Raw genomic sequence first — 21,298 nt, 5'->3', positions numbered from 1 at the left:
TAAAAAGAGAACATATTTTAGGTCTACATTATGAACACTTCAAGCCACTTTCCACAGAAGACTGTACATATGTTTACTCAAATAACCCATGCTGCTCACGAGTAGACATCTTACAAGCATTACTCCTGAAAGGATTGCTTTGTAATATAGGATCTATGATAAGGTCTAAAGGAAGCTTTTCTGGATGTGTTCCATCACTTGATGTTCAGGAAACCATTTTGTATGACACAAAGGATTAGGAAAAATAAGCTGCATGACATTTATTTTGTAATTTTAACATTAATATCTGTAGAAACATTTTATTGTCAGTACAAAAGTTAACAGATTTTAATACTTATTTTACCCAATTTAAAAAATTATTTAAAAAAAAACCCCAAAACAAAACAAACACACCACCACATAAAACAGTGAAATTTGCATTCATATTCCATGGCCGTATCAATGCGAGTGTTCTGAAAGTAAAAATACAAGATTCTGTAAAAAAAAAAGATACAAACAACAGTGATATTCTAGCAGAGGCCAGTGCTACACCTACTGTTATGGAATGGTTCAGAAGGAAATACTGGAGTCAGCATGAATTAATCCCCTAAAAAGATGCTGATATTCCTATGGCAAGTTGTCATTATAAACAACTTCTCTCTTTTTAACTTAAGTTACAATAGAGGGATAAAGGCAAAAGATCCAGGCCAAAAGGTCTGGAACCCATTATCCAACTGAGGCAAGAGAATTGTAGATAATTTGATGCATGTGCAACTCAGGGTAGAAGCTCAGCTCCTTTTAGAGCAGTCTGTTCTGCTGTGGTTATAGACAAACTCATGTCTTTCCTTACTTTAAGAACCTTCTTCAAAATGTTCTTTTTCTGTTTTTTTTTTTTTTTTTTTGGAGTGGAATGACTCTGCTTTTTGGCCATGGGAAACCTTGCTAAAGGGGTTAAATTGTTAAAGTGACAGGTATTGAGAATAAAAGACTTTCTTGTTAAAGGATTTGGTTTTGATAAGAATAATCATCTGACACTGCAGTTTTTAAACACAAATAAATCAAAAGTTTAATTCCCCCAAATTAGTTATATACTGTAAATATTTCTTTTCTTAAAGATCTGAAAACTAGTAAAGTCTGAGCAATATATCTACTAGTCCTCTGTGCTGCCTGCATAGAAATGCCATTTAAATTACAAAAACACAACAACCCTATAAACGATTAACTGTTTTGTACATTACCAATTAGTTAATAAATTAATGATATACCATTTTCCCTGAAAGCAAAGTATTTTCCACCTTTGGATGGTGAAAATTAAGAAATTCTGTGTAAGAACAGCATTTAGCAAATAGCTGTTAAAAAAGAGACTAATTTGCTAGGTGGATTGGGACATCCATTTTTTAAATCAATACAAAAAATAATTCCTTGTAAATATATATAATATATATTTATACATATTTTTGAATATATTTACATACATCCAGCACCTATATACTGCATTTGTGCTCTGTAAGTGTGTGCCAACATATATTTTCTCCAAATATTACAAAATAAACAAGAAAGGCAGACCCAGAGTTTGCCTCAAGTCCAACTGGTCCATTGTACAAACAAAGTCTGTTGCAGCTCACAGGAAGCCAGAAAATTGATAGCAATGGGTATCTAGACACAACTCATAAACATTCTTCTTTCTTGGGAACATTTAAAAGTTGCAAGTGATGAGAATCTTTATGTAGGTTCCGCTGCTTTCCTCCAAGTTCTCTTTTTTTTCCTTTTTATTTTTCCGTATTTCCTATGTACAAGCAGAAACGTTAAGGTCCTGGAGAAAAGCTTTTGCTTTTGTAGGTAGCTTGATGTTCTTGCCTCTTTGTTCCTCTGTGTGATCTCTGTTCATGTTTTCACACTCCCGTTCATGTGCTGGTACTTGGGGAGACAAGGTTCGTAAGGCATTGGGTCGGGAGAGAACACGGAGTCATCCCCCGAGGAACACGAGCTCCTCGTGTCGGGGTAGCTGGGTGAATACTGTTCCAGAGGTCCACTGAGGTCCAGATACTCCTGTGGCAAGAGGAATAAAATCCATTTTTAGACAGTGAAGAGAGCTGACAATAACACGTCAGCACTGCTTGGATTTTGGAAAAGAGCAGTTTAAAAATGACGCACGCTTCCGTAAATCAACTGCATTCAAAACTGCCTTGTTGCCTAAATACCTCATAAAACAAGGAGCTCGACTAGAGAAAGAAAAACCAAGCCAATAACACGGTATTTTCTGAAGTCCAACATCACCAGCATTAGCTGTGTCAGTGGGAATAAACATGGCAACCACATCAAAAGAGGACTTTTCACTCGCAATGATAAAAATGAAATTTCATCCTAAATGGAACCATTTTTCTTTAGCACATGGTAGTGATTTGGAGAGGGAAAGACGCTTCCAACTTTGTATTCCTTAGGTCACTTCGAATATCTGTTTTATATTCTGTGATATTAAATTTGTGTTTCAACATGCAGTGGCATACGTGCAAAAAAGATCTGAAAGAAAAACAAAACCAAATTCACACGATTTGGGTTTTTTACACTACATATTTGTGTGTTGTGTGTCCCAGAGTAGCCATGACCAAAGCAGTCATTAAAAAGGGAAATATCATCTGCTGAATCCAAGTTTTGGGTTAAGGCTCTTTTGCTAGAAACAACAGTTTTGGCAAGAGAATAAAGTTATTTTTCCCCTTGAAATGTTCCTTCTCTTTCAACTTCTAAAGGCAGCTGCATTCATTTAAATGCAATCTCTTCATTTGCTAAACCACAAGTCATGATCGTACTGATGGGACAAGTCTTCCACCTCAGTCAGTATTTTATGCTGCTGTGCTTAGGTTTGGGGTAATTTAGTCCTTTGGCTAACATTCCTTTTTTAAGTCAGAGATTCAATCATTACCATCTTACAGTTAAAAAATGGTCACCATTTTAAAAGGAGAGTGTGGAATGCAAGTTTTAAAATGCTGGAAAATACAATAGGGAGCAAAAGGAGGGAGTTTGGATCGATTGATTACTGACTATGTGGCGGCCCAGGATTTTGAAAAATCCACCAGGGCAATCCTGATACATACTTATGAATTAGAAAATCAGTCCCATGTGAGCAGAACTAATCAGACATTTTCTAAATAGACGGAAGAGGAAAGGACGCCAGTCTCTGAAGAAACGGGGCTTTCCCGAGAGCTATCAGACACAGCTCATCATATCAGACAACTTGATGTAACTCACATATGAATTCAGCATTGAAGGCAGGGTCCTTACCCAGTGTCAATAGCCAGAGTCACATCGAGGGCATAAGAATTAACACCAGGTTGGTTCCTGGTGTTGATAAAGCAACACAGCTACGAGGCTCACTCCTGGTGACTTGTGCATATGTGGGTCACAGAAACATGGGAATGAGAGTCTTTTGGGGAAAAAAAACCCCAAGAAAACCCATTAAAAACACCACAAGTGATGATTCAACATGGAAAAGAGCAATACATTACTATTTAAGCAGAAATCATTACTTGCACAAGAGCAGAAGAGATTATTGGCTGCCCCAGCAAACTGAGTAGTTGGGTAAACCAGGCTGACCCTGTGCCAACAGTGTGATTCTGGGGGGAAAGTGGGGAGAGGATAAGCAGAAGTGAAGCCTGAAGGATCTGCACTTCAGGAAAATCATGCAGATTACATAGAATCAGAGATCTCAAAAGCTGTGGAGGAAAATGAGACACGTTGGAGTCCTCAGGAGACACCGAGATGACGACGAGTGTTCAGGACCACAAAACACCACGAAGACAAGTGGAATAATTTGCTTTCTATGTCCAGAGTAAATAGGACAAAAGCACTATCTGATGTTGAAAGATTAGAGATTAGGAAAACAAAGCAACAGGCTGTCAAGGGGCGGTGCCAAAATACGGCAGTGGAGATCTGTGAGGACAAGTTACATAAACATCTGTCAGGAATGACAAACGTATAGCAGGCCCTGAGATAGACCCATCAGATGGACTGGACATGTTCCTAAGCTTTTTCCAGCCGTTTTTTCTTACAACTCTAGTCTAAAGTAATTTACATAAGCCTAAAGGCCTTTCCAGGTTAACTGAGATCATTCCAGGACTATGAGCAGCACGGAGTTGGGAAGGCACACACAAGAAGGTTAAACACACGCAAAAAAGAAAGCAGTATCCTTTCCCAGGCTTGGAATTGCAGCCCAGAACCTCCCTCTTGAATTTGCAAACACATATCCAGTCCAAGCCACCCAGCACTCTGCAGTGGCAGCCAGCCCACCTCCAACTGGTCTTGTGAAATCATATATGAATTAGGCAGGAAAAGATGCAGGCAGTACTGGATGAGGTGAAAATGGCAACAGGACACAGAGTTACATCCATGAGTCCACAGGGAGAGCATATTCCTGCCCCATCTCTGAGCCAGCCCTGAAGGTGCCACTTTTTAGAGTAAGCCTTAAAAACAAAAACCAGATAAATTTACAGCTGCTACTGAAGCCAAAGAATCTTTTTCAACCAGATCTACTGGGCAAATTATGATCATAAAAAATGCCATCTCTTTACTCAGGTTCTCCTGTCATCTCCACTGTGCACAGCCTTTCCCAAAGCTGCTCCATAATCCGTTTTTTATTTCTCTGACAATTCTAAAAAATTAGAACACAGCGTGGAGGAGGCACATAAAGTGATTAAAATCTTTTTTTTTTTTTCTACAAAGAAGCAATAACAACTACGAAAATCTTGTTTTGACATTGTCAAATCAAGTTGTTGCAGTTTTCCTGTGTAACTGCTTTGTTCTTTTTTTGCTCCCATTAAACACTTCATTTCTCAGAAGTAATAGGAGTTTGTAGAATATTTCTGGGACACCAAGTATTTTCTCTCAAAAGAAATTTCCACCGAAAGAATCAACATTTCCATCACTGGTGATTTTCCTCAAAGGTGCATGTGGTTTAGTGATAAGAGGACTGATTCCTGTGTGAATACCCTAATCGCTGTGTTCCTTGCTAAAACTAATAATATCTCAGACCTCTGAAAGAATGTTCTTCAAATAAAACCTTTCTGCATTCACATATCCCAACCTGAAGCAGTGCCAGGCAGGACCTTTGGATAATTGGATGGCTGTTTGCACATCCCCCGTGGGTCCTCATTCCCTCCACAGAGAGCTATTTCAGTGAACCTAATTCACTCTCAGACACATCATCTGAAATCTGCCATTGACGATTTCTCCTCTTCTGACCTACATAGCATGGCTGGGAATCAAACTGAGCTGGCAAATGAGAACCACCACGAACTCCACATCTCTCCCTCACGTGCAACTCCTGCTGAAACACGAACACTGCCCCTCAACCTGCCACACGCAGTCCCTCAACGCTGCTATGCTGAAAACATCCAGAGATGCAGCAAGAAATAACCAAAAACTGCTCAAAGATGTGTTTCTTTTTAGTTACATAATTCCAGGCATAGTGGCAAGAGACCGAGGATTTCATAGGATACATAGTTTAGCTGCTTGTAACCTCAGAGGGCAATGACAAACAGAACAAGAAGTGAACTTGAGCAGGATTTCATAATTGAATAAATTCCATCTGTCTCCTGAACCATTTGTCCCAATCAGCAGCTTATGGGGGGAAACAATTTACCTACCTCATTAGTTGTGAGAGTGAGAATCCGATCCAAGTCCTCCACCAACTGTTTGAAAGTGGGTCTGTGAGAAGGCACAGCATGCCAGCAGTCTCTCATCATCATATAGCTGTAAGAAATACACATTTGCTTGGCTTAATTAAAATCACGCGTCCTCCTCACAAACCTTTTCACGCACAGTCAGTGCCTGCCCCTCACAAGGGAAGCAGACAGCACACACAGCTCCACTCATGGACCACTGAATCCCCAGACCTGGGCAGCACTCCCTGCCTGCAGAGGGGCTTTCTACTCCTGTCTCTCCCTTGCTCAGTGTCTAAATTACCTTCTTGTGGGCTCAGTTCTGTGGCCCAGACACTTCAAAGGTAATAAATTACACACGTGTCAGTATTTTTTGCATGTTAGGGATTGCACTCTTTGTGGAGAAATCAAAATGGGGAAAATAATAAATACAGTTAAGGTCTGTATTGAAATACCAGAAGTCACACTCCCACAACACCAGGAGATAATGCTGTGTTAACACAGAACTTCCCAGATGTATTTTGTTGGGTACAAAAGTAGCCTGATGTACCTCACATTTGATTAGTGGTATGTGCAACATTTATGGATTTCCATGTTAGTAACATAAAAATCAAACAAATGTGGGCGTAAAAACACTGACAGAGACTGGCTTGTAGATGATTTCTTCTTTCTGCAATAGGATCACAGCAGGGTGTGCAAAGAAGGATCCTCTGCCAAACATTTCCTGAAATCCTTCCCATCCCTTTTCCTTACACATCTATACCCTCACAAAAATCCATAATTTTAGAGTCGAGCACTTCTGAAAGTGTTTGATTCTTCTGGGGGTAGCATTAGACATGTGAATTCAGTGCAGCTGTGCCCTTCAACCCTGGTACAGCAAATCAGGGTCCTTACAGTTCATTGGTGCAGTTGGCAGGTTTATCCATTCGGTGCCCTTCTTTAAGCAGCTTAAAAAGTTCCTCCACTGGAATTCCTGGGTAGGGTGACCCTCCTAAGGTGAAGATCTCCCACATTAACACACCAAATGACCAACTGCAAACCAAAGAGAAAACTGCATTAGTAGATCTGCCTAGCTGCTGAAAACAGACAATCCCAGTCCCTTGTAAGAGTTAAACCAGCCCATGCCCAGGTCTGCCTGCCCGGAACAGGACAGGGGTCTGGGAAGTGCATCAGATGCATGGACAGCATATAGGATGGGGACTGACCCCAGCATGCTCCCAAACGCCCTCTTTGCCTCTGTCTGGTGTGCTCTGAGCAGCTGGGGGCTACTGCCCAGCACTGCATCTTCAAAGCTTAATGACTTACAGAGCACTAACAGCTCCGCTGGGGCACAATTATGTGGCAGGATATTTTGGAAAAAGCAGACTGTTCAAAACAAAAATATTTTGCATCACCCTGCCTTTCTTTCTTTCTTTTTTTTTTTTCCTTTTGTTGCTAACTTCTGCTAGGGAATGAAGGGGGATAATTTTAAGCCAGTTTTCCTGCCTCATCCTGCCTGGCTGGCAAGCTGGGGCTGGCTGGCAGGTGAGCACCAGCACAAAGCCTGCACTGGGCTCCCCAGCTCCTCTCAGCTCCCCCAGCTCTGCAGCACGGTATTTTAGTAAACCGTTTGCACAAACTTACAATAATATTTTCTTTAGCCATCTTCAAAGCCACCATGGGGCCAAGAGTCTCCAAGTCCCAGCACTGAAATCCTTGTGCTCCCTGGCTGCTGAGGAGCTCAGACTGACTCTCAGTCCCGAGTGAAGTAGTTTACTTCACATTCACTTAAATATTTTGCCAAGATGTTATTTTAAAACACAAGTTTGATCCACCCTTAACCTGTGTATATAGTTTCCTTTGTAAATGATGTAGAGATTGCAGGAAACGCCTCGGTAAATGGTTTTCTTAAGGAGAGAACAGCTTGGAAAGTGCACCCAGGTTAAAGAAAGAGGAGATACTTCTTATTTTCTCCATCCTGCCCTTTTCCTTTTTAACCCTGCACTGATGTGCATAACCTTTTGCACCTCTGCTGGGAAGCATCCAGCCCTTTACAGTTAACAGCTTCTCTTGGAGAAATAAAAACCAGGATCTTCATCTGTATTGCATAAGAAATACACCTCTACTTCAAGCACAATGCACACAGAACTGTAACAGGAAGCAGCACAAACCCTGAGCAGTTGCATCAGCCAATGGCTCTGTGCACACATTAAAAGATTTTTGAAGTGTCAGAGTCCAATGATTCCCTATTACATGTGAAGTACTGCTGGGGAGCAACACCACTTCTGAAAATCAGAGAAAACTTTTCCAGCATACCCAGCCTATGTTTTATTACACTAAGATTAAGATTTTTGATCTTAGCACAGATTTTTAAAAAGAAGTTTTCAGGAACTTTCTTTTTTTCGTTCTTTTCTCTCTCTCCTCTTTTTTAAAACCTGAAGGAAGTCCAGAGTATGTCAAAAGGCAAGCAAATTAGATAGACTCTTTGTAGCTGCACATCCGTAAATAAGTTCAAGGGGGGAAACTTCCGCAGTGACAGAAGGAGGTTAGCATTTTCCACCTTTCATGTGCTTTGAAGCTGGGCAGATTAGTAACAGAGCACTGGTTAGCAGTCTACCATAAAATCCTCACTTTCTAAGGGCAAGTCCTGTTCCATCTATTAATATGTGAAACAGAATGAAAACTCTTAAAGGTAAAGGACAACAGCAAAACACATTTGAAATACCCCAAACTTTAACAAACGCAAAGCAAAACAACCCCCTCCTTCCCACCCCCAAAACCCCATTGAAATCAGGCCACTTACACATCACTTTGATGTGTGTAAACTCTGTCAAACAGAGCTTCTGGAGCCATCCACTTTACTGGAAGCCGTCCCTGTGAGTTTGGAGGGGAAGAGAAATTAAAATGGCAGCAATTTACAGGATGATTTCTCTAAGAGCAGTCTGCTAATGCAAACCAGCACATAAATTACCTTTAGCATTTTCAGTAAGAAAATAGTAAAATGGGCTAAAGTACAGACACTATTATAAAAATGGATATAAGCATTGAAGGTAAAATTAAAAGCATTGAGAGTTCCTAAAATTTCCCAGACTGCTTGCTAGGAGAATGATAGGATAAGCAATCAAAATCAAAAGTATCATTCTGCTATAGCTCTTTAAAGGCAAAAAACCCACAATTAATAAACTTCTGAAAAACAAGCTCGCCTGCAAATATAAATTGATTACTAAACTCAATAATTTTGTTTTCCTGTCCCTTTTGAGGGTCCCAAAGCTCACAGTAAGAGCTGCCTGTTGCTTTGCACACACACAGAGCCCAAGAACTGCACCAAGTCTGAAATGAAAAGGTTCAATTCTCTCCAGTGCTGCTGTACATGGTGGTTCTGGCTTTTGGAAGTAGGCAGATGTTACCATTAAAATGCCACTAATTGCTTTTTGATTTTCATAAATAAGCCACTTAACATGATTGTTACTAAGAAGTCATATTTATACATATAAAATCTGTAGAACTCAATGAGTTCTGCAGAGCTCCCATCAAAATCCAAGTGCAGCTCAGCAGGACCTTAAGAGGCCCCCTGAGGAGTTCAAACTAGGTATCAATGCTATATCCAAAATGTTTTATCTTCTTGATTTGGTACAGGCTAAGCAGCAAAACACTGACAGTGTGGGGAATACAAATCAATTTTCTCAACCTCTAGCCCCACTCTGAGATCACCACCACAACCTGTCCCTAACAAGCTAAGTACAGGCACAGGCAGAAGGCAGAATGGGACATCACCACAAGTAAACAGGATTTTTATTGTGGTTAATGCTGGCATTGTTTGTACAGCATTTTTCAAGATCCTAGGTTGGGTACTAAACCAGCTGGAATCAACAGCAATGTTTCCACTTATTACAAGTGACTGGAGTCAGGGACACAATAAAAAAAAGGTTCTTGTATTTTAGCATTTCTAATCCTACAATATGCAGCCTCTTTGCTTATCTTTTTAACGAACTATCACTGTAAGAGGAGACAGAAATGCTCATGTCCTTGATCCCTGCCTTTTGTCTGGGATGAAAAGTGAGGCTGCTGTACAAGAAGCCCATTAAGTTTACAACCATAGCTCTGAAATGAATCACTGAAAGAAACACTTGTTTCCAGAGATTAGAAAACCATCCACTTACATTAGTAGTCTTTTTATAATAATCTATATTGTTGATGTCTCTGGCTAAACCAAAGTCTGCTATTTTCATGACATTGTTTTCGGTTACTAAAACATTTCTTGCAGCCAAGTCTCGATGGATGCACTGGAAAAAAAAAGAAGAAGAAAAAAACAGCCCACTGAAATAAATTGCTGCAAAAGTGGAAGTGCTTCAACACCATAACTAAATCTCCTTTATGGATTTTAACCTAAATGACAAGGTGGGAAAGCCACACATTTACTACAAGGCTGTGAAATATGATTTTCTTAATTACTGCAATCCATCCCCTCAGCTGGTGTTTTCAAGCTGAACAATGGCCCTAAGGAGTGTCTTAGAAAGTCCTGGTCCACTTAAATGTGTATTTTTGCTAAGGCTGAAAGCTGGGTGGTGACCCAAGTTGTGCCAAGCATCCACTCTCTGTTACATGTGCCCAGGTACATATTTCCTTACAAATCCTGTTAATGAACATTTTTATTTTGTTGCTTTTCTTAAATTATATTGTCTCACCAGAGCTAAAACCTGACAGCCAGACTGGATCAGTGCAACCATTTTTAGTATTAAAGATATGAATACAATTGTAAACTAGATGTCTAGGGTGTGTGTAACTACTTCAACCACAAGACTGTAAGAATTTAATTATGAAAAGGCAAAGAAAAAATCAGGGTTTGACTGTTTGTTTTTAAGACAGCTTTGATAGTGAAACTAAACCTATTACCTCCTGAGAGATGTTTCCTTCATGTCAGCATTATCCTGACACTGAGGGGACTCTATGACTGCTCTGGATATTATTTCTGTGTTCAAATATTACTAGGGTTGATACCAGGTGGCAATGGGGCCACGGTAGGAAGCATTGCATTTGGAATCCCATCAGGATATTTGATTTATTTTCAAGTTAAAAAAAACCTTTTCTCCTCCTCAATTTTGGATTACTCTTGATGTTGTATGTTTTATTCCAGCATGTGCTGGAAATGGGATACTGTTTCTAAGTACCACTGCTTGTAAGGCAAAAACTTCTAATAAGCAAAGGGTAGGTGAACAAACATCACCTTCACCTTTTTCTTTTACTGAAGTCTCAGTGAGCCACTTACTGGATTGAAATAACAAGAACACTGCCTTTCTCACAGCTCCTGCATGATGGGAATACCATGAGAAGAGCAGCTCTCTCATTATTCCAGCTCTGTAAATGGATCCCTAAGGGGAGAAGAATGGGTGGAGTACAAACAGAAGTGGTGGGGTACCTGGAGCACAGGAATGCACAGGTCTACTGTGTGCTGCCCTGTTCTCCCTCTGTCTTGTGCAATGCCTCTCATTCTGTCCAGCTCAGCCCAGCACCAATCAAGTGTTTTTGCAAATAAAAAAGGCTGCAGTGGCTCTTGTAAGTGTCCTACAGCAGCACTTCAGAGCTCCTCAGGAGGACACTTACTCTCAAGACTACCGATCAAAAGATTTATGTTTTCCTTTCACATCAGCTCTATTTTCTTGGGACGTGGCTCACTGCCAGGCAGGAGTTTCATTAATCTCAGAAAGAGATATCCTGAGGTGTGTCACCTAATCAATACCCCTGCTTTACCCCATTAGAAGAGTTTTGCCTTGCTGTCACGCACGTCACTCTGCTGACCCTACTGTGCTAAGATTTACTGTTTCAAAACAAAAGAATAAAAGCAAAATTAAACCTGGATTCCCTCTCTTCCCCAACCTCTACAAGTGCAGGAAAAAAACAATAACAAAATCATGACTCCACACAACAGGAATGGAGCTCAGCCCTGGTCTTTGGTTAAAAACAGCTCCATACTTGGGAGTGGATATGACTGGAAATCAGTGTAAATCCCACTAACCACTCCACACCCTGCAGGAAGTACTTATCATTGGTATCTGCTGCTCTGGTTTAGCCTTTGGGCCCAAACATCATCCAGGGTATCCAGGATTGCTCATCCACCAAGCCACAGTATGTTTACAGAGTTAGTTATACAGGGCTATTTAAGGTTTTATAACTACAATTTAATCAAAATGCTGGTTAAAAAGAAATTGTTTGAAGACAGGTTTTAGAAATAAGTGTCTGGGGACATGACAGGATAAATAAATTCTTTCAACAAGCTCAGCCTCCTGAGAACACCAGTTTTAAGTAAAGTGCATCATTTAAGTGACTAATACACTCCACTTATTTTTGCCTCTTCTACCCACTATTTTTGCCCTGCTGTCTTGGCTCTTCTCAACCCTGCCTGTTGTTATTCTGTAAATCCTTTCAGCCACAGAATTCATTTGTTTTACATCACGAAGTGATAGGATTTGGTTGGTTTGACTGGAAGCAGAAGGCAAACAGAGCCTGCTGCCTCATGGGTGGAGTGCTCTGACTTGTGTAATCAAGTGACCACCTGTGCTTATGGACTCAAACTGCAGATACGTGCACAGTATTTACTTTAAATGATCCACTCCAGGCCTCATTTTAGCAATATTGCTAAACAAAGATGAAAAACTTCCAAGTGAATGAATTCTCCCACTGATCTGCAGGGGTGTGGATTACACAACCTGTTTGAGACAGCTCCTTCTCCCAGCGAATTCTTGAGCACAAACGAGACGAGGACAAAATCAAACTGGAAAAAGTGCTGTATTTGCTGAGTTCCACCTACTTTTTGGGAAGCCAGGTACTCCATGCCTCGTGCCAGCTGGTAGGTGCAGGACACCAGGTCCTTGAATGTCATCTGCTCCTCGGGCACCCTGTTGATGTCAAAGGAATACTCCATGCCGGGCGGGCGGCGCGCTCGCAGGTACTCCCGCAGGTTCCCCTTGGAAGCATATTCCACTATCACGTACAAAGGACCTTGGGATGAGCAGAACCATGGGGAAAAGCAGGGTCAGGTCCCAGGGTAAAATGTTTTTTATGTAAAGAAGCTTTTAGTGCTCTATAATAAATTAACTGTAACGATAAAATGGGAAAGCAGCAAGCACCACTTGAAAAATAAAAAATAAAAGGTTTGGATATGGGGAAGTGACTGCCCAAAGCTCCACAGCAGGAGAGTGGCAGAACCACAATTAGTGGCTTAAAGTACCTAAACCCTGCCCCAGTGCCTGTTCCTTTCAGACCACGCCACGTACTGTAAAACAAACATTTTCAATCAAAAAACACACTGAGATCTCCAACAAAGGGAAAGTGCTTCCTAATATTTTTTAAATTTCCAGAGATTTATGCCATTCTGCATCACTTTATGTGGCATAATCAGCTTTTCAAAGAGTAAAAGTGCTCATTTCAAATTTGTGGGGTGCAAGTTCTCCTGAAGCAGGGCTGACAATTCAGAACAGCAGTCATGGGTAAAGGCCCTGCAAAAGGTCATTTGTTCCTTACAGCAAGGGATTAGAGAGTTTTCATATGATATAGGACCCTTTCTCATATTAAGGCTGCAACTATAATGAGAAACAGAAGTTAAAATATTGCTGTTAAGCTAGAGAAATAGCTAAAAATCCTACCACGGCATGACTGCTTCCTTAAAACCTCCTGAAAAATTATGATTAATGAGACTTTTGCAGACCTGTTGGAAAGTCCTGGTTTGCTTTCTTCTCCCTACTCACCATCCTGGGTACAGGCTCCAAGAAGATTGATGATATTTTTATGCTTCCCAATCATCTTCATCATCTCCATCTCTGACACCAGGTCAGACAGGTCTTTTTCTGTGGCATCATCTGTAGAAGACACACATTCAGTTCATATATTTTAGTGTGCCAGCCTGAGCTCCAGTAAGGCTCACCAGCTGGTGTAAAATAAGCGTGGCCCAAAATGCAGAATGTGGGATTTGTTTTCCAGTTTACACTGCACATCATATATTATGTCTTAACAAAAAATAGTCTCAGCCTCTTTCGTGGACTGTCCAGCTCCTCGGTGTTATAATGTAAGGAGGCAGCACAGCAAGATCAGGCATAAAAAAGCTGTCCTTAGCTATCAAACCTCCAATAACACCACCTTTCCTGCAAACTAACCTCACAATTAAATTCAAAATAAATAGGCACCAACCACCTGGACTGAATGGGCTCAGATCTACACAAGGATAGCCTCTGACATGAAATAAACTGAAAGCAGAGAGACCCACACGATGCTAATACATCTCCTTGCTCCCAAATACCCGCTGCTCAAGATAAACAGGCTGTCAAGGGTGCAGATTTACACCCCAGACTGCTGAAGGCTGAGGTCAGCTATGCGCTCTTTGACCCCCCCACAACGATGACAGAGTTCAGATGCCACAAAAGAAACTTCTGCGGATGAGAGCTGCCATCTTGCCCGTTCTGATCCCCAATCACCCAATTTTCTTACCTTTCAACATCTTCACTGCCACGGTCACTGCTTCTTTTGGCCTGTCTTTGTCAATTCCCACCGCTTCGGCCATGACCACTTGCCCAAAGCAACCTTCTCCCAGGGGTTTGCCCAGCGTCAGCCTGGAGGTGCAAACAGTGCATTAACACACAACATCTGGTGAAGGGGTGCAGCCAGTGAAATTCCAGGGCTAAATATAAAAACCTTTCAACAACTTGCTGCAGCGTGAGGCGTTTATCGTATGGAACCAATAAGGCCCTGGCTGCGCACTGGTTTCCACGCAGGCCGGGGTATGTATTCTTAGGGATGGTGGAGTGCACATCTCAGAAAGGCACATCAGTCACTAAACCCAGCTCTTAAGCTCTCCTCAAGGCTGCACTTGATGGCTCGTGGGGACACACAATGTGGAGGGGCAGAGCTTTCAGAGAGTGGCTGGAATTTGGGAGCAGCCAGCAACAGGCCAGGTTCTCCGGTCACTAACACAGCTGGTCGTCTTTGTTTCCACACTGACTGCAAGGAGATGAGAGTAAAGTCTCAGCCACAGAGGGTCCAGCACAGTGGCTGTTTTGTTGTGCAGACTCTTTGCAGCCACAAGAGTCTTGGCTGAAGGGACCAGAAGATGCCTCCTGCCCGCAGAGCCCAGGCTCTGCTCAGAGAGGGGAGGCAGAGACTGGGACAAACAAACTCAGCTGTAATCACAGCACCAATATCAAACCCTCCTAAAAGGAGCAGTCACTAAGTGGGCTCTGCAGAACGCATTTTGTGGAGCATGTTCCTGGTTGCAAAACCTGCTCAGCTCTAACACAGAGATGTCGATCTCAACTCCATGAGGAGAAAGAGATGAAATGAAAAAGAAACTTCAAAGCCTCTGGGCAAAATCCTTTTGATTCCAGCCTAAGTCTTAAGAGCCAGACGCAGGCTCCTTTACTTGCAGAGAATACCACCTACCATTCAGCAGCAGTGCTGTGGCAGAAATCAGGGAGGGTGCTCAATGACTGTGATGCTGATAACATTATCCAATATAGGGGCCAGATTCAGATAAGCATTTTCATAAACGAGTTCTTAAGGACTTGACTTTCCATGGTCAACAGGAGGATTTCACAGATACCACAGATGTAGGGACTCATTCTTAAAAGCATGGACACCTGCCTTTCTCCATGAAATACAAGGAGAGGTTGTCATACCATCAGCAGAAGGGTTAGACCAGGGCTAAGTGATTTGAAACCTCGCTTATCTGCTCCGGCACGGGACAGAAGCGAGGTGGCTCCTCCTGAGGGCAGCCAGCTCACTCTGTCAGATGTGGGCTTTGACTTGGTGAGAATTCCTCGAGCTGTTTTGGATTGGTTTCTAAAGCAAATGCAAGTTTAAAAAGGTGCAAAGACTGAAGGGCAGCACATGCTATGCTGAGGTCATCCTGCATTTTCTCCAGAACTAAAACTGAATTTAGGGTCTTGGCAGAGAACAAACATTTGCATTGGAAACTGGTTAATTTATGTGCTATTGCCCTGCTAGGACCAAAGTAACAAACCCCTCGTTGTGTGCCTGCTGCCCCCCAGCCTAATAAACTGCCTCTAAATAGCCTCCTTTCATTGCCCATCTGCTCCACCTACATTTGTGCTGAACACTGGGTTTAAATGTTTAGCAACTCTAAAATTTTCCGCATTTAGTGCATCCCCCCAGGGCCTGGGCTGACAGGAGCACACATACAGGCCCCCACTGTTGACCAGAATGCTGCAGGTGGCAATTACAGCCTTTTACTCCAGTTTTCAGCTAAATCAATAAAACAATTTCCAGAACAGTTGTCAGAAGGTTCAATATTACAGTTCTCCTATTCAAAAGTCACAACCCTGAACTTCCAAAGAGAACTGTCCATGCTAAAAGGTGTTATTTTCTCAAAGCCAACTAAAGACTTCTTAAAGTTAGCACTAACTGATAAATAATCATGCTTCTACCTGTGTTACCATTCTCTCTCTTTTGCATGTCTTTTTTTATAGTAGGCAACATGGTTACAATGTTAATTAGATTATTCAAAAGCTCATTTTGCATGTTAGTCAACAGAGTTTGAAGAAAATATTAGGTAGCCACACGAATTTGAATGTATTAAAATTCAGTACGCTCTGCTTGGAACCTAATACTTTTAAGCCACAGAAGTTGCACATACATGCACCCGACATGCAAAATGTTCCCCTGAATTAAAAATAATTGTCTCCATTAATACATGTCAGTACAAAGTCAACACCAAATCCTACCCAGAGACGTGACAGAAAGATTGTCTAATAGCATAATTTAGACTTTCTCTATCTCCTACATATTGCATTACCTGTTTTTTAAATATTAGCCAATTAAGCAGTCGACTACAACACATGGTTTAATGTTCAGAGGTACTGCTCAGGGAAATCTCCATTGCCCTGTAACAGTTGCTTGTATGTGGATGTTTTCCCCAGTCTAGATCATACCTAATTTTCCTGACTCTTTTCCTAATAGAGGAGCTACACTTCAGCAGAGAATCTGAAAACCTGCAAGAAATCTGAAAATATAATCAGGATGGCAGGCAGAGAAAATTTAGCTTCTATTTAACCAAACTGATTTCAGATAATTGAATTGAATCTTAATCTTCAGAGGAGCTTCAGGTGACTGAGATTTTTCTTTAAACTAGAAAAACCCTGGGAGACATGAGGAGAGATGCTTCCTCCTGCCATACTGTGTAAGGTTATTCAGACATGCAGAAGTGGTGTCAGAGGAAGCAGGCTACGTACTTATCTCTTGGGAACTCCCACTTTGGGTCTTCTGGCAGTTCATACTCCGAGACTCCAGCCAGCATGGGGGCATCAGCAGTGGAGGAGAGGCGGGTGGTGATCCTCACCAGAGGAGTGTTGGAATTCATGGAGGAGCTCGAGTCAGCCGACACCTGTGGTTGCAATGCAAGATGCAACAAGAAAAAAAAAGACAGAGATGTAATCTTGGCCCAAAATCTGAAAACCACCAGTACCTGATACCAAGCCAGCTCAGAACCATGGTATTAGGAAGTGGTTGGATCTACAGTCTTGATTCTAGTGCTCTGCTCTCACATTTAGCCTCCCTGTAAACACAATACTGACTCTAATTGCTGCCAAGGCTGTCAGTCTGTCCCATGGGTCAAAAACCATGTAAGTTTTAAATATATTCCCTCAGAAGATATTTTCAGTTACCACATTAAGATTTTTTTTTAATCAATGACAATATTTACATCACTACTCTTAGATATCAAGTGGGCATCTTATACCATAGGCAAAGGTGATTAAAACATTCTCTTCTTCAACTCCTAGTTGTCCATGTCACCACGTCTTTTCCCAAATCAGCACACAGCCAAGTGGGGATCCATCTCTTCTCCCAAGGAAAAAGCAACAGCACAAGAGGAAATGGCCTCCAGGGGAGGTCTGGATTGGATACTAGGAACAGCTCCTTCAATGGATGGACAGTCAGGCATTGGAGCAGGCTGCCCAGGGCAGTGGTGGAGTCACCAACCTCGTAGATGTGGCACATGGGACATGGTTTAGTGGTGGCCTTGGCAGGGTTTACATTTGGACTCAACGATCTTAAAGGCCTTTTCCAACCTATATGATTCTATTATTCTCTATTTTCCAAGCACTCAATATTGAAAGCATCAAAAAGCTATCACAATACTTCAGTTTTCAATTAGCTACATTCTTAGCTAAAGACTCTACAGGAAATGTGGGGAAGAGCTCCTAAAAATAACTCAGTTTTGAAACTTTGGAGTGTGATTTCTCATCAGCCCCAATATTTTGCTTAGAGTACCAAAGGTATTTAATGACAAACATTTTGAAGGAGGAGGCAGCTGCTCCATCCATGTAACAAAATTTGTTTTGGTGTGAATCTTCCATAAGGCACTTCCCTCAAGCCTGCAAACAGCAGCCTGACATCTGCTGACCTCAGAGCTTCAAGTGAATATTAACACAAAATAAAAATGCTTGTATTGCCAGTCTTCCCTTCCCAAGTCTTCAGGAATCCTCCTTCTCTCTTCAGGCCATGATCGTCTTGGCCAAGCCCAAATCCGGTGGCCAGGCTGGGATGAAGGTTGTTTCACAAAGCCATTAGGATGGCACCCATCCTCTCACCAGGCAGCAGGAGGTTCTTCTCTTGGACCCAGCTGGAAGCCTGGAGCACCAGAGAACCTACATCCTCCTCACCTGGATGAAGATCAACTTTGGCACCAGGTTTGCTTATGTAAAATGTCACCAGGCTACAGTTTTGTCCCACAGGTCTTAGATTACAAAAAGGCATCTTTGTAAGACCAGAGATAAAGAGTGGAAAGAGGTTTCATAAGGAAGAAAATGTTAAGGATTGCTATCAAAAAATTAATCTTGATAACCAGATTTGCAGCTGACAGACCTTTCCTGATATCAGAAACCGCTCCTGCATGCAAGATGTCCATGAAACAAGAGAGTAAAACTGACAAACACAAGGCCACCATTCAGAAAAAGAAAGGTGGACTGCTTCCCCCTCATTCATCCCACCATCACGAATATTAACATTTACTCTCAGCAAATATAAGTGCCTGGCACATTCCTCTAGGAAAATAAATCCAGTGACCACTTGGGATACAAACAGAAAAGTACTATTAAGGCAGACTATGGAGCTGTAAAAAAATCAGTGAGTGAATACTGAATTGAGTCCTGAGAGAGAGATGCTGCCATGCCCAGCCTGCAGAGGGGAACTCACCTGCTGGACAAGCCAGCAGCAGAACCAGGACTGGAATCTGATCTGCTTTTTTTTTTTTTTGCTCATTTTCATTATTTCATTACAGTTTGAAACTGATGCTTCATGAAATGAACCAGGTCAGCACAAAGAAATGTGCAAATCTCCAAGAACAATGCGGCAGATCCTCTGCCCCCAGCCCTACTGTCCTGAATTCCATTTTTCTGTTATTTCTGGCTTCCATTTTTCCATCTCTCACCACAAGCCTATCAATACTCTGTGGCCACTTCCTCCATATTTCCAAACTCTACGTACTATTCTCCAGTCATTCTACCAGGATCTTTATTAAAGTCTCGATTCATATACTCTGTATTAACTAACATTGCCTTTACTTTCATGCCTGTCTTTGCTATTACAGCCACTGTTTTCAAGGGACAGAAAGGCATGGAAGTGAAGCTACAAAATTTAGATATCTTAGGTATCAGAAATGGTCCAGAATTCTGGGTTCTGGTTTTGGGTTTCTCTTTCATGAATACAGTAATTGTACTAGACACTGCTTGGATCTCTTCCAGCGTTTCATCTTTTCACTAGTTCTCACACTCACCATTCAGCAGCCTCAGCATGGTTAAAGCCTAAAAATATAAACTTGCAATAAACTGAAATACTCTGGTGATGCATTTTAAACACAGAGCTTAAATAGCAATAACGTATAGAAAAAAGCAGATTAAAGGCTCTGCCAGTTTCCCTTTTAACGCTACTGCACGTGTTTACTTCACAGAAGAGCTGTCCATTGATGAGCCAGAGAAGCTGGAGGTAACCAAAGTGCATTAATGTGGACAGGAATGATGAGAAATCCAGAGGAACTACTCCATGTCTGGGAGAAGATAAATGGACTGTACTCCCAGGGAATATTCTCCTGATTGATTAACTGGAGCAGTACAAGGAGTTACAGGAGCTCAAGGGCTATAAAAATCCGCTCCAGAAAAGATGTAGCCAACCCAGCCTGGCCGGTGGCTGGGGGAGATTTTCTGTTTCAAAATGGCCTTTCACCTTTCCTGCAATAATAAAGAATTAACCTTTGATCTCCTCCCTCAAGCATCTTTTTTCACTGCCTTAGAGCACATTATAAAAGAGTGAGGAAAATCCTACCTATTCCAAGGTCAGTAGACATGGTCAGCTTTAATCCACATTTAAGTGGCAGCTTTCTATATGCTTTTTTTCTTTTCTCCAGCTTGCCACGTGCAGCTCTGCTCTCCACACAGGTTCACCTAATACAGGTGAATTAGGAATCTTGGAGGCCCACTCAGTGTGCTGACACCCTGTTTTAAGTGATGACACTGCACTAGGGAGGTATTTTGAGCATTTAATTAAGGAAAGAAAGGCAAAAGTCAGCTTGAATTGAGCAGAGCACTGAAAGGACCATTATGGTCCATGTCAACCTCAACAGGAAGGCAGAAGTCTACCAGAAAATATTCCTTGTGTGCTGCCTTTGTGCTTTTAGCAGGCCAGAAGTGAGAAAAGCAACAGGCTCAGACAGACCTTCAGCTCCATATCTGTACTCAAGAAGGAGAAAAGCCCACTGCATCCAAACCTCATACATCAATGCATGATTATATCCCCATTAACTTCATATTCTTCCTCTGGCCAACACACTGTGTTTAATCAGCTCTCAGTTAATGCTTTACAAGCATTTCTAAGCAGCGGAGCATTTAAAACAAACAAATCTTTGCTGGAATCTTTAAATGCCATGTGGCAAAATCAGCTGCAGAGCAGTGTGTAATTGTCTGTAATTGATTATGAAGGGTGTTTTCCTCCACTGATAATTCATACCATGTCCTGGAGCCTGGATCTGTCAGTGCTGGCACTCATGCTGGGACATTTTAGCAGCCATGCAGTGATTTCCTATAACTGTCAGCCTTTCTGAAGGCTCTGCTGTAGAAGTTAATTTGAAGTCATATGCATATTTGTATATTACAATTAGTAAATAACGCTGTCAGCTGCTGGTAGAAACAGTCCATCTGAGTGACCAGATCCAGGAAAATATGAGGTTAAATGCACTACAGAGAACTAAGTAATCCTAATGTTAAGCACTGACATTTAAAAACACATGCACCACCCCTCCACGAAAAGCACTCATTTGGAAACACTTATTCACAAAATAATATCCAATGAGTGCTACTAGACAAGACAGTGGTTTCCATATAGAAAAATCCAAGGATAAAGGAAAAATAAAATAAATCCTTAAGGTAAATTCCATTCAACAATATCCTACTGACAGTTGTGTATTAATCTTTGTATTTCATAGTCTATTCCTCTAAAAAAATGATCATTTTACTGCTCAATATTACATGAAATACTACATTAGTTTCCTTTTTCCTGATCACTTTTCTTTTTTTCACGTTCCAGATGCCATTATCATTTTGAATTATTGAACTATCATTTTGAACTAATTTGCTGGGTGAGCTCAAGCCTTACTTTAAACCAACCAATCCTTGTTCATCACAAATATTATA

The 21,298-nt window shown here is 41.5% G+C and overlaps 1 protein-coding gene across 12 annotated transcripts in view; it reads right to left on the bottom strand.

Moving 5' to 3' along the window:
* Nucleotides 1-245: 245 nt before the first annotated feature.
* FGFR2 (fibroblast growth factor receptor 2) overlaps nucleotides 246-21,298 on the bottom strand; it is an 81,103-nt gene continuing 60,050 nt past the window's right edge. For 10 of the 12 annotated variants that reach the window (XM_039553521.1, XM_039553519.1, XM_039553522.1 and 7 more), the window contains 9 exons: nucleotides 16,847-16,998; nucleotides 14,091-14,212; nucleotides 13,355-13,465; nucleotides 12,418-12,608; nucleotides 9,773-9,895; nucleotides 8,416-8,486; nucleotides 6,528-6,665; nucleotides 5,619-5,724; nucleotides 246-2,028 (listed from right to left, as the gene is read on the bottom strand). In XM_039553521.1, the coding sequence (XP_039409455.1) occupies nucleotides 1,864-2,028; nucleotides 5,619-5,724; nucleotides 6,528-6,665; nucleotides 8,416-8,486; nucleotides 9,773-9,895; nucleotides 12,418-12,608; nucleotides 13,355-13,465; nucleotides 14,091-14,212; nucleotides 16,847-16,998 (1,179 nt within the window). In that variant the 3' untranslated portion in view covers nucleotides 246-1,863. The remainder of the gene's footprint in view (nucleotides 2,029-5,618; nucleotides 5,725-6,527; nucleotides 6,666-8,415; nucleotides 8,487-9,772; nucleotides 9,896-12,417; nucleotides 12,609-13,354; nucleotides 13,466-14,090; nucleotides 14,213-16,846; nucleotides 16,999-21,298) is intronic. The other 2 variants (XM_010408113.4, XM_010408163.4) reach the window with 1 other exon arrangement.

The sequence above is a fragment of the Corvus cornix genome, chromosome 6 (genome assembly GCF_000738735.6).
Source record: "Corvus cornix cornix isolate S_Up_H32 chromosome 6, ASM73873v5, whole genome shotgun sequence".
In the NCBI taxonomy this organism is placed as follows: Eukaryota; Metazoa; Chordata; class Aves; order Passeriformes; family Corvidae; genus Corvus; species Corvus cornix.
Note: the sequence above shows the minus strand (reverse complement) of the source record. Positions and strands in the feature narration are given on the sequence as shown.